The sequence below is a fragment of the Mercurialis annua genome, linkage group LG7 (genome assembly GCF_937616625.2).
Source record: "Mercurialis annua linkage group LG7, ddMerAnnu1.2, whole genome shotgun sequence".
NCBI lineage: Eukaryota > Viridiplantae > Streptophyta > Magnoliopsida > Malpighiales > Euphorbiaceae > Mercurialis > Mercurialis annua.
In genome coordinates this window covers 46,752,257-46,769,684 of record NC_065576.1, presented here as the reverse complement: position 1 = coordinate 46,769,684, position 17,428 = coordinate 46,752,257, and the positions used below count along the sequence as shown (strand labels likewise).

The following is a 17,428-nucleotide window of genomic DNA, read 5'->3' as shown; positions in this document are numbered from 1 at the left end:
TATCTCAGAACCCTGTGTGCTGCAACCAAATGAGCTGAAGTGGGGCAATCCAAGAACTGTGAAAGTTGCTGTACTGCATAAGATAAATCTGGCATGGTGACACATAGACAAACAAGTTTACCAATTAGCTGTCTATAACTGGTATTATCAGATAGAAGAGTGCCATCAGTCTTGTTGAGTTTCTTAGATGTTATCATTGGAGTTGCCACTAGTTTGGAGTGCAGAAAGTCCATTTCAGTAAGAAGATCAGTAGCATATTTCCTTTGGCAAAGAGTAATTCCTTTAGCTGATCTTGCAACCTCTAAGCCAAGAAAATATTTCAGAGTACCAAGGTCTTTGATGCTAAAATCTGTATGCAGTGAGGTTTTAACAGCAATAATGTCTTCAAGGTTATTACTTGCAATGATCAAATCATCAACATATACAAGTAAAGCAACAAATGTGGTGCCTGTGACCTTGATGAAAAGAGATGGATCAACATTGGAAGCCTTAAAACCTTGTGCAATTAAAGAAGCAGTCAGTTTGGCATTCCATTGTCTTCTTGCTTGCTTCAATCCATAGAGAGATTTCTCTAATTTACAGACTTGAGATGGAGATTCTGCAGAGAAACCAGGAGGTAAAGTGTCACGACCCAAATTATTGAGCCGAGACCGGCGCTAGGGAATGGGAGTGGTAGCTCCGAAACCCGTAGCAAGCCTAAAACCACTAATAATTTTTCGCATTTAAAAGTATAATATTATATATAAACATTTTCAGAAAAATTCTTTTAGATAATGCACTTATAGATATTAAAATATCATATTAGAGTTTACAATATAAAATAGGCATAAGGTACAATAAAGCCCTCGAGTTTTTCTCAAAAGTAAATATCAGCCCTTTTACTTTATCTGGGCACAATTAAGCCCCCGTGTTTTTAAAATTGAACAATTAAACCCTTATTATTTTAAAATCGAACAAATAAACCCTTTTAGTTTATTTTTGGGACACTTACCCCTCAAATTTTTGGTAAATATTTTAAATATTAAAATTATTTTTGAACTTTTTTCCTATATGATTATGAGAGATATGTCAGTTATTAACGAGTATTTCTAATGATGTTGGATGAAAGGGGTTATTTGTTCTATTTGAAAACAAAGAGGGCTTAATTAAACCCCAAAAAAGTAAAAGGTCTTATTTGTACTTTTTTGAAAACTACGAGGTTTTTTTTGTACCTTTTGCCTATAAAATATTATTTGAAGTCAAAATGTCTATTTAATACTGACACCTACTGACTACTGCAGCTCTAGGAACTCATACTTGTGCAAGTCCAATGACTTCTGGCACAATGGAGATGGCTTGTCTGACCCGACTTCTAATACCCGCAAACATCAGAGTGAGGGGTCAGTATTTGGGAAAATACTGAGTGAGTATGCAACTTATTATCGGTATTATCAAAATACACACCGCATACTCAAATATATATATATATATATATATATATATATATATATATATATATATATATATATATATATATATATATGTCTCAATATAATATGAAAATAATATTCACAAATAGCAGATCCGACCGAAACCCTAATCTTAAACTCTTAACTTATCTTATTCTGAATATTCGAGTCAAACTGATCCAAATGGTCCGACCCGGGAGTGTTCACACTCAACCACGTCAGCCGCGACCAATCTCTTAATCTTAAAGTGTGAGTCCAACTCACTGGTGGGTCCAACCCACTAGATACGTGGCTCAGGTTACACCGTAACCGAGTTCTCACTCGTATCGCATTCATATCGTATGCGCATTTCGTAATTTCATAGACAATCTAGACACGCTAGACTGACTCAAATACTGGTGATCACACAGTCTATTGACACCCAATAGGTAGTTGGTTTCTTCGGATCGCACACTAGATAATCATAATGAATATAACAGCATTCATATAATCAAATTCACCGAACATAACATCTTATACGAGCAAATCATATAAATGCGATGTATTGATAATAATATTCATAATATATGAAAATAACTTTAATAATAATGATACGCGAAAATAAATTGCCACTCACAGTGACCGCTATCCCTTATATCCAAATGTAAGCTCCAGGAGACCGGTCTGTCAATCCTCGTCAACCTTCTTGGTTCATCATACTCGTAGCTCAATAGCCCGTCACATCTATCATAGGATTCTATCATTAAAACTTATACTTAAAGAATTTATTCTAACGATTATTCTAACCACCAAACATGACCAAAAGCGCAAAACATAAGCCGTCGCGTTCTAAGCGTATCTTTCTTGATATCTATTACCAAATCTCATTCTTACGCTTGGTTAATACCATTAGTGGTGTTCAACTAATCAATTAAGCCTTGCTTAATAGGTTTATTTCAAAAGCCTAACTCAAAACGTCAAGTTCCATGTCCATTTCACGCTATCAGAAGCTATCTTTCGCTCACGGGGACCCACGGAGGTCACGGTTGAGGTAGGGCACGTCGTGCCGAACTTGGTACGTCGTGCCCATCCATTTTTGGGAAGGGCACGTCGTGCCCTTCACCTTGCACGTCGTGCACAGTGCTCTGCACGTCGTGCACCAACACGACGTGCTGAAATTCAGCACGTCGCCCCCCCCCTTCGGATGCGACTCAAACGGCTTTTCTAGACCATTTCTGATGCTTCAAAATACTAAAAATCCATACTAACACATACCTAACTCCGTAATTATGGTCCAAATTATTAAAATGCATGAACCAAACCTAAAACGAACAATTTACGTGAGTTTAATACGTTTTCACCAAACCCTAACCCTAGGAAGCAACTAAATCCAAATTACAGCAACCAAATCTTGATTCTTACATTGGTTTGATGCTCTAGGATGATAGACAATCCTTTCCTCTTTCCAACGCAACGAGAATCGCTCAATTCCGAGTCCGAACAAAGAAATTATGCCAATCGCAAGTCCGCTCGCGTCGCGAGATTATGTCGCACGTCGTGAGACATTGTCGCACGTCGTGCGACACCTTCCAACAGCCCCAAACATCATCTCGACATGCTTCCGACACCCCTAACTCATTCCGACATGTTTCTACATCAATAATACACAAAATTCAACTCAATAATCATCAAAAACGTCAAAAACGACATGGTTACGATTAGTTCGATTCGAACTCGACATGGCAGCCCTATATTTTTCAATTTCAGTACTCAAAATTACCTTAGTTTGAAGCTTGAGGAATATAGAGAATCGAATTCCGAACAAATCGATATAAAGAACACGCGATTTGGGCGAGAAACGGCGAAACGGCGACGGATCGTAATCGATCGTCGAATTTCTCTCGCTCTGTAACGTTTCTTTCTTTTCTTTCTCTGGATGGTTCCATCCCCTTCAAATCATATACATATATTTGGCTAATTAGCCATTTTGGTCCTTTAACTCTTTAACTTAAATCATTTCTCTTTTAAACTTTTTAATTTAACCAAACGGTTAAATTATCCTTTTAACATAATTACTTACATATTATTTATATCCATATAAATAATACTAACTAAAAATTATTATTTTCCGACAATAATCTCTTCATTACCATTCTCGAGGCTTACTTTAATCCTTAAACTTTTTAAAAGTTGCAATTTAGTCCAAAACGTATCCGCGTCCAAATTTTAAAAGGTCTCCGATTGACCAAAAACTTTTACCACATATACTATAAAACATTTCGCGGACCTTGGCGAAATAATTTTTACTTCAGAATTTATATGGCTAAATTACCATTTTAGTCCCTATACTTTATTTTGAGATTCTCTTAACATTTTTTTTTCTAATTCCAATTCCAACTTTAGAACTGAAATATAATGTTAAATCTCTCGCAATAATCCTTTCGAATCCGTCCTGCTAAAATTTAATATTTATCTTAATTTCTCGGAACTGTAGAATTACAACTCTTAATTTAATCATTACAAGCTCAAACAAATTTGTCTCAGAAATTGCGGCTTCGCTATCAATAACAGCTTCAGCTTCTGTAGTTTTGAAAACCATTCCCAGTAAGTGTCATTATAGTAAGAGGGTAGTTTTGCATGAAATGCCTAACCAGAAATAAATATGGTGACACCCTATCTATTTTGGGTGATATGCATTTGTAAATATTTGTGATCTAGCCTTCTCTTAGTAACTAAGATGAAAAAAACCAGTGATCTTCAAAATCAATTATCTAAAATTACACGTCAACACAACTTTTGAGTTGTAAGAGATAGTATGGTGTTAAAAAGACGAGCATCTGTTTTATTTGTCTTTTTTATATAAAGCTAATTATCTTAAAGCCTCTCATATTTGTCATAATTCATATTTTGGTCTCTCTTATTTGAAAATCAAACGATTTGATCCTTTATTTTTTATTATGTCAACAATTTAATCCTTCTGTTTATTTTTGTTGCTAGTCAACCAAGTCAAATAATTTAAGGATAAATTATTTCAAACTTGAGGGATCAAATCGCAGACAAAAACAAAAATAGGGGACCATATCGTTTTTCTAAAATTAATATTTTATTTATTTAGTCATTTGACTCGATTGACTGACACCAAAAATGGACGGAAGGACTAAATCGTTGAAAACAAAAATGTGGGATCAAACCGTTTGATTTTCAAATAAAAGAGATTAAAATGTAAATTATAACAAATGCAATAGGTTTTAGAGTAATTTCGTTTTTATATGAATAACTAAAATTCATTTCTAAAACGAGAAGTATAAAATCTTAAATTTTTTAATTGATTGTGTTAGACATGATATTGGATAAACATAACCAATTGATAATTATTGTGCTAATTCATGACATTTAAAACTAAATTGGCAAAATATATAATTGATATTTAAATTTATGCAATATCACACATTTTTTAAATTTTTTATTTTTATTTATAAATATTGAATCTCTATACTCAATTTTTATCAATATTAAATTCTTTCTGTGTAGAATTAATGTGCATGTACTCTATGCGACTTCTGTATCGTGTGAATAGGATATTTTTTCTATTTCTTTCTTACAATAATGTTCTTTGAACTAGATCCTTACATTTTTAGTTTTTATTGAAAAGGAACCCTTAATTTGGATCCATCGTATTCCATATAATTGGAGATGATGGTCCTGGGGAGACTGAAATTTGGTTACTAATTATTGAAGTCCGTACAATATTTGAAATTCAAGTGGCTCAAATTTCAAATTTGATGACTTAAGAGGTGGTGGACAATCGATTGGTGTGAGTGATTGCTGATGATTTTTGACAAGGCTGTCAATAGAGACTCTCTTTCAAGTTTCCACAAATGTTTATTTTGCCCCTTACCTTATAATAAAAATTTAAATAATGTTAAATTTGTAATTTTAGATAAAAATAATTCTTAAATAGGTATTTTTTAATTAACAACATTTTTAAATTAGGTATGTTAACTCGTTTTATCCTTTCATTTAAATTATTGATAGGAGTAGAAATACTCCTATTTCCGAGGGCTTTTCGGTAATGATTATCGTATGAAGATTGGAAGCTCCAAGTTCCAGCAGAAAACGCACGACTGAGTCGCGACATTCTCGCGTCGTGCGTTGAGGATTTTTGGTTGTCGCATCGCGACACCAGGGTTCCATCGCGCTCTTCGCGTCGCGACACCCCAGACACCTGCATGGTGAATTTTTATTTCGGCCCTACGAGTTAGCGAGTTAAAAACCAAAGTCATTTTAGACATTACACGAAGCTCGAAATCAGTGAATATCTAATGTTTGTGTTGAGTATAAATAGATAAGGATTACATCTTGTAAAGGGTTCGACTAATTTACCGCTTTCTAGAATATAAACCTTAGTTTCATAAATTTTAGTTTTCATCTATTCATTCTTGGGATTATTTTTAGTATTATTCTTCGATTATTATTAGTTTACATTCGAACAAGGTACGATCGATCTTTATTCTATATTCAATATTGATTTTAATTACAGAATGATTTCTTCAATTATTTCTTTAAGTCTTTTTATTATTATGTCTAGTTAAATCCTTCGTTGGAAATTATTAATCAAACTATGTCTGTTTAATTAATTTAAACTTATGGAGTTTTGTTCTTGATATGTATTAATTATTGTACTTAATACTTAGCCTAAACTGATCACTTAGCTTATGTCATTTGTTTTAGTTTTAGCTCGAGAGAGTAAAATTGAGATAGAACAACATAATTAAGAACGTATGAGTTAATTGTGCGAGAGTGAATTAACGAGTGTGTGTTCTTAGGATTTACTTCATAACCATTCGATTAATTAGTAATTAGGTTAATCATTGTGCGAGAGTGAGTAATTAATCTGTTATTCGTTAGTTGTATGTTTTTGCCTGTAATTGCTCAAGAGAGAATTTTAGGTGTCTTCGATTAGTCCAAATCATATCAGAACAATATAATCCGTAACACGAATTAAATAAACATCATAACGAAGATTAATAATCCCTGCTTTTCTCATTATTGTTAAACATATTTTTAATTACAGCTTTAGTTTACTTTATTTTACAATTGTTAAATTCTGTCTTTTTAATTTATTCAAACAAAACAAATTGATCTTTTCGACTATTCAAATCGAGTCTTTTAACTGGTTGTCATTAGAAGTTTTTTTTGTGGGTACGATATCCGGACTTTACAGTCTGTATTACAAGTTGGCTACGTATGTTTACGTATTTTTACCAACAATTATCAAGCAACAATTTATAAATAATGCTTTGATTATTTTATGTCAACTCAGTCAAGAAGATAAATGAGCCAAACTAATAGTTGAAGTGGGACTTATTTAGACAATACCGCTACAACAATATTTTGCACATAACCGAATTTCTAACTGGGTCTCCCACAAGAATCTGATTGTAGGTTCGGTTGAATCCTAATATCTACCCGAGAGCAAACCGAACCTTCAACCTTTTCCACCCACTGGTCAGGTCTGTAGGTTCGGTTGTAGTGCGAGATTTAATATATTTTTGATACTTGATACCTAGTTGTATCAGGAGACTAATTTTTTTATGGATTAGGACAAAAATTATATTTGTAGGGTTCTACTATAAATACTAATAATAGCACTATTGTAAACTTATTACAAATATATATAATAAAAATTTATCTCTATCCGAAAATGTAGATCACATTAATCGAATCACGTAAAATTTATGTGATTGTTCATTTTTTTTTCTTATTTATTTTATGTTGCTCTAAATAGTCTGGTTCGGCTGTGTCAAACAGAGTGATTCCAATTATGCAGTTCAAACGTGTTGGAGTCAAGTTTCGAGTGAAGTTGGGCAGCGTAATGTGAAACGATACCACACTTGAGGGACATATTATTAATGTGTTGAAAAATTTCATATGGAAAAGTTACAAGTAAAATATGGACATATAAGAGAAATAGGCTAACTAACCTATTATTTTTGAGTTTTGGGTTGAACATGGTGTTCAGTCCACGATTATGTAGTTCTCATTCTGGTCTGCATCCCATGAATATATTCTTCCTATACATTACGCTTTTTCTGGACAACATTAATCATCATGTAGATGTTTTGTTTAAAGTTATAAATTTATAAGGATGTGCGGAAAATAAATCTAACCATAAAATCGAACCAAACCAAATTCTAATAATATTTTGATTTTTTGATTATTATAGTTTGTATTAATATAGAAATTTGATATTCAGTTTTCAATTCCGTTTTAGCATCTTAAAAATGGATTTAATCGGGAAACTAAAGGGGAAATTTTAACTGGCCAATCATTAGAGGATACAAAATGACGTTTTATATTTACATACCCTTGCTAATAATCAACAATGGCCCTTGATTTTAGGGCCCTTACACGAAACCTCTTAGAATTTAAAAACGGTCACTAAACTTTTTAAGTTTTGGATGACTGACCTGTAAATTTTCCGAACGCATCCTGAATTTGTGATAGAAAGTTATTTAATTTATTTTTTATTTTTTTGAGCAACTAATCTTAAAACTCTTAATTTTTGTGTTAGATTACCCCATAATTGTATATTTAAAACGCGTGAAATACATATCAAATGTGAGGGATGCGAAACAAATTAAAAAATTTCCTAATTGATGCGATAAAATTATCATAAACCTATTTTTTGTAATAAAAATATACACTATGGGATAATCTGACCAAAAATGAAGAGTTTTGGGGTTAGTTATTAAAAAAATGGAAACTTGATTAAATAACCCTATATCACAAGTTAAAGGAGCGCGTTGACTCTTTGTTCAAATTCCTTTTATCCAAAAATTTATCAACGCCGTAAACTTGTTACATAAAATATATATACACACCTTCCACATCACTTGACACCTCACTTATATACCATAAAAAATTAAAACATCCAAAATATCACTAAAAATCTTAAAACTTAATTAAATTATTTGAAAATAAAAAAAAAACTCAACCCAATTTAACCTAATCCAACAAAACCACCAACTCAACTCCTTAACCGCCACCCACCGCTGCCATCCACCGCCTCTGACAAGGACGAGCAACAGCTCTTCCTCGTCTGAGGAGGAGCAGATATGACCGGCAGCGGTGGGCGGCGGTTAGAGAGTTGAGTGGTGGTCGGACTGGGTTGAGTCTTTTATTTTTAAATTTTTTAATTAAATTTTAAGGTTTTTAGAGACAATGTTAGGGGTATGTAAATATATAATTCTTTACATATTTTTTTTGTCAACATAGCAGTAGATTAGATAGAAGATCAAATTACAACTGATAGTTATATTACAGACCTTGGATATAGCACTTCTTAACTTTACAAGACTATAAATTCTTTACCCATGCCCTTTAACTTTAGAGCTCCTTACACAGCACTAAACCTTCTAAATTTTAAAAATGGTCACTAAACTCTTTACGTTATGGGTGACCGACCTGTAAAAATTTTTCGTCCGAAAATATGTTAACGACGTCAAAAATGACGATCTATCATTTAAAAAAAATTATACATACCCTCCACATCACTTGACACCTCACTGAGATACCTAAAAATTCAAAACACCCAAGTCTGAAGGAGTTCAACTTTTATTATGAAATTTCATAATAACTTCATTAAATTTATAGTCATATGTAAAGAATTTTTTAATGCTACATTGAAAGCACATATGGGAGAAATCAACAGGGATTGATCTAAGTGGTAAGCGGTTTGTTATCATTTAAACAAGAACTCGGGTTCGAGTTTTGTAAATGCAAAAAATCCCCGCTCGCTGGCAGACTCACCTACCATATGCCAGGTGCGCGACGTGGGTCGGATCTGAATTAGTCAGGGCGAAACCCTGAAAACCGGATGGGCAACCAAAAAAAGATATAGATGGGAGATGGACTAAAGGGATAAAAGTGGAAGTTCAAAAAAAAAACATTGTTGTCGGGTAAATCTACCACCCGGACCATTTCAGCTACCGTACGGTAGCTGAAATTGCGGTGGTAGATTTACCCGGCTATGTAAATGGTGAATGTTTCCGATGAACGGTAGCTGAAATTAGTCAGGGCAAAACCCTGAAAACCGGATAGGCAACCAAAAAAAGGTATAGATGGGAGATGGGTCATATCGTGTTTTCTGTGCCAATTTATATTGAATTTCTACTTTTATCCCTTTAGTTATTTCAATATGCATTAAATGCAACTCAATTTACAATACATTTATTCTATTACTATTAGAAAAAAAAACATACTAATTAATAGGGATAGACATGACAAAAATAAAATATTATCTTATTTTATTAATATTTGTGCAAAACTCATTTGTCCCTTCTTAAACGGGACGGAGGGAGTATGTTATTAGAAGTTGTAATCTAAAACATCTTAATCATCAACAAATTAATAGATTTATTAAAATTTCTGCTATACATCATATTCATATCGTGATTGATAAGTTTAAATCATGATTTATGAAAACCGTACATCAATTAGCTAGCAATTAATTAATTTTATTTAGCGTTGATGCAACTTTATTTATGGTTACTTAATTTTAACTCAACATGCCCCACAATAAATAAAAAGTTTACAATTCTGCATGTGATCTTGATTAATGCAAATTTCCGACCCTATAAATTCATCACCATTCTTTAGGATTCATATCACTAAAACAAACCACATAACTCCCAACTATAGCTAGCTATGGCCTTTCTCATGATTCTCATAACAATCTTGTTCATCTTCTTTCTATGGAAGATTGCCAAAACCCGAAGAAACCCGACAGCAAGTCGGGTAAATCTACCACCCGGACCATTTCAGCTACCGTTCATCGGAAACATTCACCATTTACTCGGCTATGTACCTCATCTTCGCATGGCGGACTTAGCCGACAAACACGGACCCATAATGCATCTTCAGCTCGGCGAACTGACCGCCATTGTTCTTTCTTCTGCTGAAACAACTAAAGAATTGTTCAAAACTCATGATCTCAACGTTTCTCAAAGACCCCGCATGATTGGAACAGATCTTATAAGTTATAACAACAAAGATCTTGGATTTTCTCCTGAAGGTTAGGGGCGTATAACTTTCTAACAAAAGTTCAACTCTTTGGTTTTTCATTATTACGACCAAATCTTTAATTTAATCTTTATGATTATATTCCAGTTTGAAAAATTTGTTAGTGATTTTATCAAAATCTTTGCGCCTTACTTTTTAAATCTAACTTTTAGCCTTGTTATCAATTATGATCGATGCTTTTGAATTTTTTTCATATAATTAATAAAAATTAAAATTTATTGAAATATAAGACAATTGATATGTATTATTTTTATAAATAACATCTCCAAACAATTAAGAGGGGCATATGCCCCTCTTAACCTCAAGTGGCTACGCCGCTGAAAATATTGAATTCTTAAAGATTTAGTCGCAGTTGATAAAAAAAAATCAAAAGTTTAAATTTAAAAGTGAAATGCAAATATCTGAACACTATTGCAACAAACCTTTCAAAATTGTAATATGATTGTAAAAATGAAAAGGTTTGATCACAATTCAAAATTTGGATTTTAAATTAAAGTGACTTGTCCTAAATTAAATTGATTAACAATTTTTTTACAACAAATAATTTTATATATTTTGTCTTGATTAAATTGAAAATTTTATATTTAAAATAAATTTATAACAGTTAGATCCGTCAATTTTACTATTTATGATAATTATATCAAATCTTGAGTTAAAACATACTTTTGAGATTTATTTTTATTGTTTGTATTTAGTTCTTAATTTCAAATTATTATTTTATACAATTGGTCTCTTATTTCAATTTATGAAGGGTATTTGAGTTTAAAATAAGAGTTGAATATATTTGTCACACTTCACAAAATTGGCGGATCAAATTATCACTAATTTATTTAAGGTATATTTATCATTATTTGGTCGAAGATATAAATATAAAATCAAATTGTCTATTTTTTAAAAATATTTTTATACTCCCTCCGTAAAATAAAAGTTCATTTTCTTCTTTTTACATAGTTTAAAAAATATAATTAATCCTCTAACTTTCACAATTTATCTTCATTTTTTATCATATCAATGTTGTGACTAATTTACTTTTTAAACTAATGACAATAAATAATAAACTTTAAATAAGGGCAATATAGAAAAATTAATATTTTAAATTGTGATCTACAAGAAATATAGACAACTATTTGGAACTAAAAAAGAGAGGAAAGCGTACTATTATTTTGGGATGGGGAGAGTAATTTTTTTTACCTCTTCTAATTTAAACTTCTGACTACGATACTATTGTAGGTCCATATTGGAGACAATTGAGAAAACTTTTCATGGTTCATGTGTTGAGCGTGAAACGCGTACAGTCTTTCAGAACAATCAGAGAAGAAGAAGTTTCTAGAATAATTTCCGCCATTTCTTCTAAAGTAGGATCGATTATCTCGTTAAATAACTTTCTCTATGCTTTGACCTTTCGTGTCGTTTCGAGATCAGCGATCGGTGAGATATGGAGAAAAGAAAACGAATATGTGAGTTCTATGGAGCAACTACTGATAGAGCTGGCGAAAGGTCCTAGTCTCGCTGATGTGTTTCCTTCTATCAGAGTATTTAAGGTGATCAGTCGTGTAATGATGAAGTTTAATCTTGAGATGCATTTTAAACAAGTGGATAAGATACTTCAAAACATTGTGGATGAACATAGAGCAAGAACGGATACAAAGAGTGGTGGAGAAGGCGAAGATTTTGTTGATATTCTTTTGGATCTTCAAAATAAAGAGAAGCTTGAATTCCCTTTAATGGATGAGAACATCAAAGCAATCATCTTGGTAAGTACCATATATATATGCATATTCTGTTTGTGATTGATTAGCCACATACAATTCGCATATTTAAATTCAAGATCTTACGATTTTAAGGGTTAATTTTTTTTACTGAACTATAGACCTTTTATAAAAATATCAAGTATCATCTTGACTTGGCTTTGATTTCTCTACTTTTTAAGAATATCGAGTCTGTTATATTTTGATGCGAACTTTTATTTAGCAATTTAGGTAAAATTTGCTTATGTAGCAATATAGATTTATGTACTTACCCAATATGTATATTGCCACATAAACAATTTTTAATAGAAGCAATTTGGAGAAGACTTTTATAGTTCAATAACTTTAGAAAACATTAACCATAGTATTTCGATGCAATAGACCATTCTTAGCGGCTAGTACATTTATTAACCTTATGAAATTGAATTTTTATTTAGAGTTTTGTAATAACTGACAATTTTAACTTTATTTTTTATATATATTATTGCAACAGTTTTAGAACTGCTGACAAATCGACATTGTTGTATATTATTGTTTCAGGACATGTTTATTGGTGGCGCTTCGACAACGTTTGAGGTCATAGAATGGACGATGACAGAACTGTTGATACAATTGCTGTAAAACTGAATATGATGAGGCTGAGTCGCGGACTAGGTCGCTCTCTTTTAGACATTTCGCGGCACAGCTCGGAGGTGCAAAGCTGACTATCAACCGCGGCGTCCCTAGGATAAAACAGCCGGATATACTGATCACACTGCACTGTGAAATCAGCTCTAAAACACTTTCTCTGTATTGCTCTGTGTTTCTGTATATTCTAAAATGAAAAATGAAGCCAGTATTTATAGGCTAAGAAAATAAAGTGCTAGCCGAACCGAACCACCCAACCCAGACCAGGCCAGGCCGGCCGACCGGACGGACGGCGCGCGTGTGTGGTAAATCGGGTAGGATGTAACTCCTAGCCCGTTCACAAAACTGGGTACCCCTTGGGGCCCAAACCCATATGAGAAAGACCAAGTTTATAAACCCAATGTATTGAGTTTTCCTAAGCAATGTGGGAAAACCACAAAACTCTCTATCTTCTCATTTCAAGTTACAAAGCACTTTTTCCTTTTTTAATTTTTAAATTCAATAACTTTCCAACAACTCATAAGAAATCCAAGAGTGATGGAGAAGGCACAAGCGGAAGTCCGACAAATCTTTGGTGCAAATGGAAACGTTGATGAAGCTGGGATTAATCAACTAAGCTATCTTAAGTTGGTAATAAATGAAAGTTTAAGACTACATCCTCCAGCTCCATTGCTACCTCCGAGAGAAACTAAAGAGAAATGTACTATCAACGGCTATGATATTCCGGCCAAATCTTACGTTATGTTGAATTTATGGGCAATTGGAAGAGATCCCAAATGCTGGAACGAAGCTGATAAGTTTTATCCTGAAAGATTTGTGGAAGACGATTCGATTGATAATAAAAAGAGTAGTTTTGAGTATCTTCCTTTTGGAGCTGGTAGGAGAATTTGCCCCGGGAATCTATTTGCTATGGCAATGATTGAACTTCCGGTGGCTCAAATGTTGTACCATTTTGATTGGATGCTTCCTGCTGGGATTACGCCGGAAAATATTGACATGTCTGAAAATAATAGTCTTGCAGGAAAAAGAAAATCTCGTCTTTGCTTGATTCCTAATCCTTATGTTCCTCTCAATACCGCTGACTAAAAAGAGAAGCACATTTTTATGGTTCACATTAATTGCAAATTTATAAGTTTGTTTGGTTAAATTTTTCATATATGTTTATGATATTTATCAATTTGTACTTAAGGTGTTATAATGAAAAAGTTAATGAATTGAACACTTATATATATATACATCTAGACTACTTAACTTGTTTCTCAAAAAAAAAAGACTACTTAACTTGAAATGAAAGTTAGTGAAAAATGTACAAAGACTTTATAACGTATCTGATGATATAGATCAAAGTCTAGATAGAGTTTTCGAGTTCATATATACTAAAACCGAACTAAATAAATCGGATAATCGAACCAAACTATATTATTCAGTCTAATTTGATATTATAAAAAATATAGTTTTTATTTCGACTTTTGACATAAATTATTTTAGTTAATATGGGTGAAAACAAACTGAAATAATCCAGCTAAATAGATAATCGATTGAACCAACTAGTTCACTTCAATTTGGAATATTTAATTTCTATTTCAATTAGGTTCTATCTGAGTTGAACCGAATGTACACTCCTAATTGGTATAATAGATGGAACTAATAATATTCTTATGTGCACACTTTGAAAATTTAAAATTTATAATAATTATTTTTATCCATACTGAAATTATATTTTTTCTCATTTTGTACAAAATCTATCTTAATTTTTAATTATCTAGCATTGAGTAAATCGGGTATGTTTAAATATTTAGATTTTTATACCGAGATATATAAATATTTAGATTTGATGAATGCAAATTCTAAAAAATTATTTAATGTAGACAAATTTAATTTAAACTTATTTTTTTAGATTTTAGTCTTATTTAACTTATAAATAACATATTTAATATGAATTAAAAAAAATGGATCGAATTTGATACTCATCGATTTATTAGTCAAAAGGATTAATTAAAACATAGACTTGATTTTCTCTTTAAAAAAATAGACTTTGTTGTTTCTCCCAAAATAACACAAAAGAAGACATGTTACATTTCTTAATTTTATCAACCAGTGAAGGTTAGACTCATTTTAAAATCTTCATATTATTGTTTTTTATTTCACTTGGTCCTCGAATTTTTATATATATTTAAATGACTTTTTAACTATTTATTTTATACACATGTGGTCTTTTTAAACATAAAATGTCTTTATTTTATGCAATTATAACAACGGCGTAATTTTTTATTTTATTTATAAAAGTACCATAAGTGTATAAATTAAATAGTTAAAAGACTATTTAAATGTAAAAAATTATTCCAAGTAAAATAAAATAATCAGTATTAAAATTTGAGAAAATAACAAGAAAAACCATAATATGATAGTTCTTTTCATCAATTACCACTTAAATTATTATGTTTACATTACTACCAATTTTCTTTCATCCACTGCCATCTTTATCTTGAACCAAACACGTGTCTTTTAATATGTAAATTTTTAAGGCTCAGGCATGTGGGTTAGAAGAAAACATGGTTACTTGTCTCTGCGCGCGTCAGGCCCAATTAGACATGTGGGTCGGATGCCTTCCGCATCTTTGCTTAATAGACCAATTTATCCTGCTTTTTGTTTTTTTCATTTTGATGTTAGAATTTGTTTGCTTTTATTATTTAATTTTTTTTTATTTCTTCATTTCTTTTGCTCATATCTTCTATTACTGCTTGTCTAGTGATTTTTTTTCTTCTACTATAAGCTTAAATAATTTTATTTTATTTTTATTTTAACTTTTTTTTATTCAATAACTTTTAAATTGTTTTTTAAATTATTCGAAAATATATTTATAAAAATACTGGGCAAAAAATAAAAAATTATTCAAGATATCAAAAGAAATATTTATTAAAATGTTGGAGATGTATTATTTATATTTATACATCTCGGATACATAATTTATACATAATAAATACATTTTTAATGTACTTTATAGATACATCTCTGATACATGCTAGATACATTTTTTTATTTTTATCGATTTAGTTGAATCAATTGAGTGATTCGATCGGTTCGTTTTTGTATGTATATATCTCTAATACATAAATTATACATGATAGATACATTTTTAATGCACTTTATAGATACATCGCTGATACATAATTTATACATGATAAATACATTTTTTTACTACATAATTTATATATGATAGATACATTTTTGTTTTTTGAGTTGTATATAATGTGTATGAACGATGTATATTTACTATTTAAAAGTGTAAATTTTTAAATGCATGTAATAAATACATCGATGATACATAATTTATACATGATAGATACTTTTTTTAAATGTACTTAATATATACATCTTTAATGTACAATTTATGCATCAAACTCGTATTCGGTATATATCCTTAATGTATTTTTATTTATTTTAAAATTATATTTGTAAATGTATTTGATAGCTACATCGTTGATACATAATTTATACATGATAAATATATTATTTATGCTTCAAAGAATATTCAATATGTATCAACAATGTATTTGGTAAGTAATTCATAAAATTATTTTTTTACAATTAAAAATACATTTTCTATTATTAAAAATATGGTTAGCCTAATATAAATTAATAATATATAAATTAATTTTTATTTTTTAGTATTATTAAATTGATTGAGTAGTAAGAAAAATATATAAATAAAGTAATTAAGTGTAGATATTATAGAGCGGATACATCCCTGTTACATTTCAAATACATTTTAGATACATCTCTGATACATTTTGGATACATCTTTGATACATATTGGCTTACATTTCAGGTATATTAGATAATTACTGATTTATCATTTTCGATACATATATGATACTTCTCTTATACATATTTGATACATGATAAATATATTTTTAAAGTTGTAATATCACTTATACATGATTTATACATGATAGATATTTTTTATGTTACATAATTTATACATGAGATATACACTTTTTAAATAACTTAATAGATACATCTCAGATATAGAAATATTTTGTGTTTGAGGAGCTATAGCATCGAGGAAGACGAGGCAAAGAAGAACACAACAACTTGAAGAAGAAAGTGCCACATGTGACATCGCCATTATTCGCTTGGCTTGCGGGTTATCTTTTTCCCATATACATTTTTAATACTATTATAATAAATACTATTTATTTAGGTTAAACGAGTAATATATATTTATACATTAGACATGTGTTCGGTATGTATCAACAACGTAACCGATAATTAGTTCATATAATATTTTTTTTAAAATTATGTCATTTATATATCATGTATTTTTATATTTTTAGAATTTAATATATTTATTTAGATTTATATTTTTAAAATTAAAATTAATATTATTTTTAAATAGTGTATAGAACTGATAAATTTTTGACATAATTTAAATAAATAAATATATAAGTATTGTTTGTGTTATTAAAAAAAATGATTCCATTCCATGATTGTCAAGTTCATTAATTTAACGGATACTGATTGCTTTCTCTAATTTGATGG

At 30.7% G+C, this 17,428-nt stretch overlaps 1 protein-coding gene across 1 annotated transcript; it reads left to right on the top strand.

The window, feature by feature from the left end:
• Nucleotides 1-10,118: 10,118 nt before the first annotated feature.
• LOC126655563 (cytochrome P450 71D445-like) lies at nt 10,119-13,992 on the top strand. The gene is made up of 4 exons (XM_050349797.2): nt 10,119-10,503; nt 11,742-12,265; nt 12,800-12,861; nt 13,411-13,992. The coding sequence occupies exons 1-4, from the start codon at nt 10,137-10,139 to the stop codon at nt 13,970-13,972; spliced, it is 1,515 nt and encodes a 504-aa protein (XP_050205754.1). The 5' UTR covers nt 10,119-10,136; the 3' UTR covers nt 13,973-13,992.
• Nucleotides 13,993-17,428: the final 3,436 nt, after the last annotated feature.

Bases quoted from the DNA above. Each gene is read 5' to 3' on its own strand.
- LOC126655563 (XM_050349797.2), top strand. From the start codon at position 10,137: ATGGCCTTTCTCATGATTCTCATAACAATCTTGTTCATCTTCTTTCTA. The intron at 10,504-11,741 runs GTTAGGGGCGTA...ATACTATTGTAG, and splicing joins TCTTGGATTTTCTCCTGAAG to GTCCATATTGGAGACAATTG. The intron at 12,862-13,410 runs GTTGATACAATT...ACAACTCATAAG, and splicing joins GAATGGACGATGACAGAACT to AAATCCAAGAGTGATGGAGA.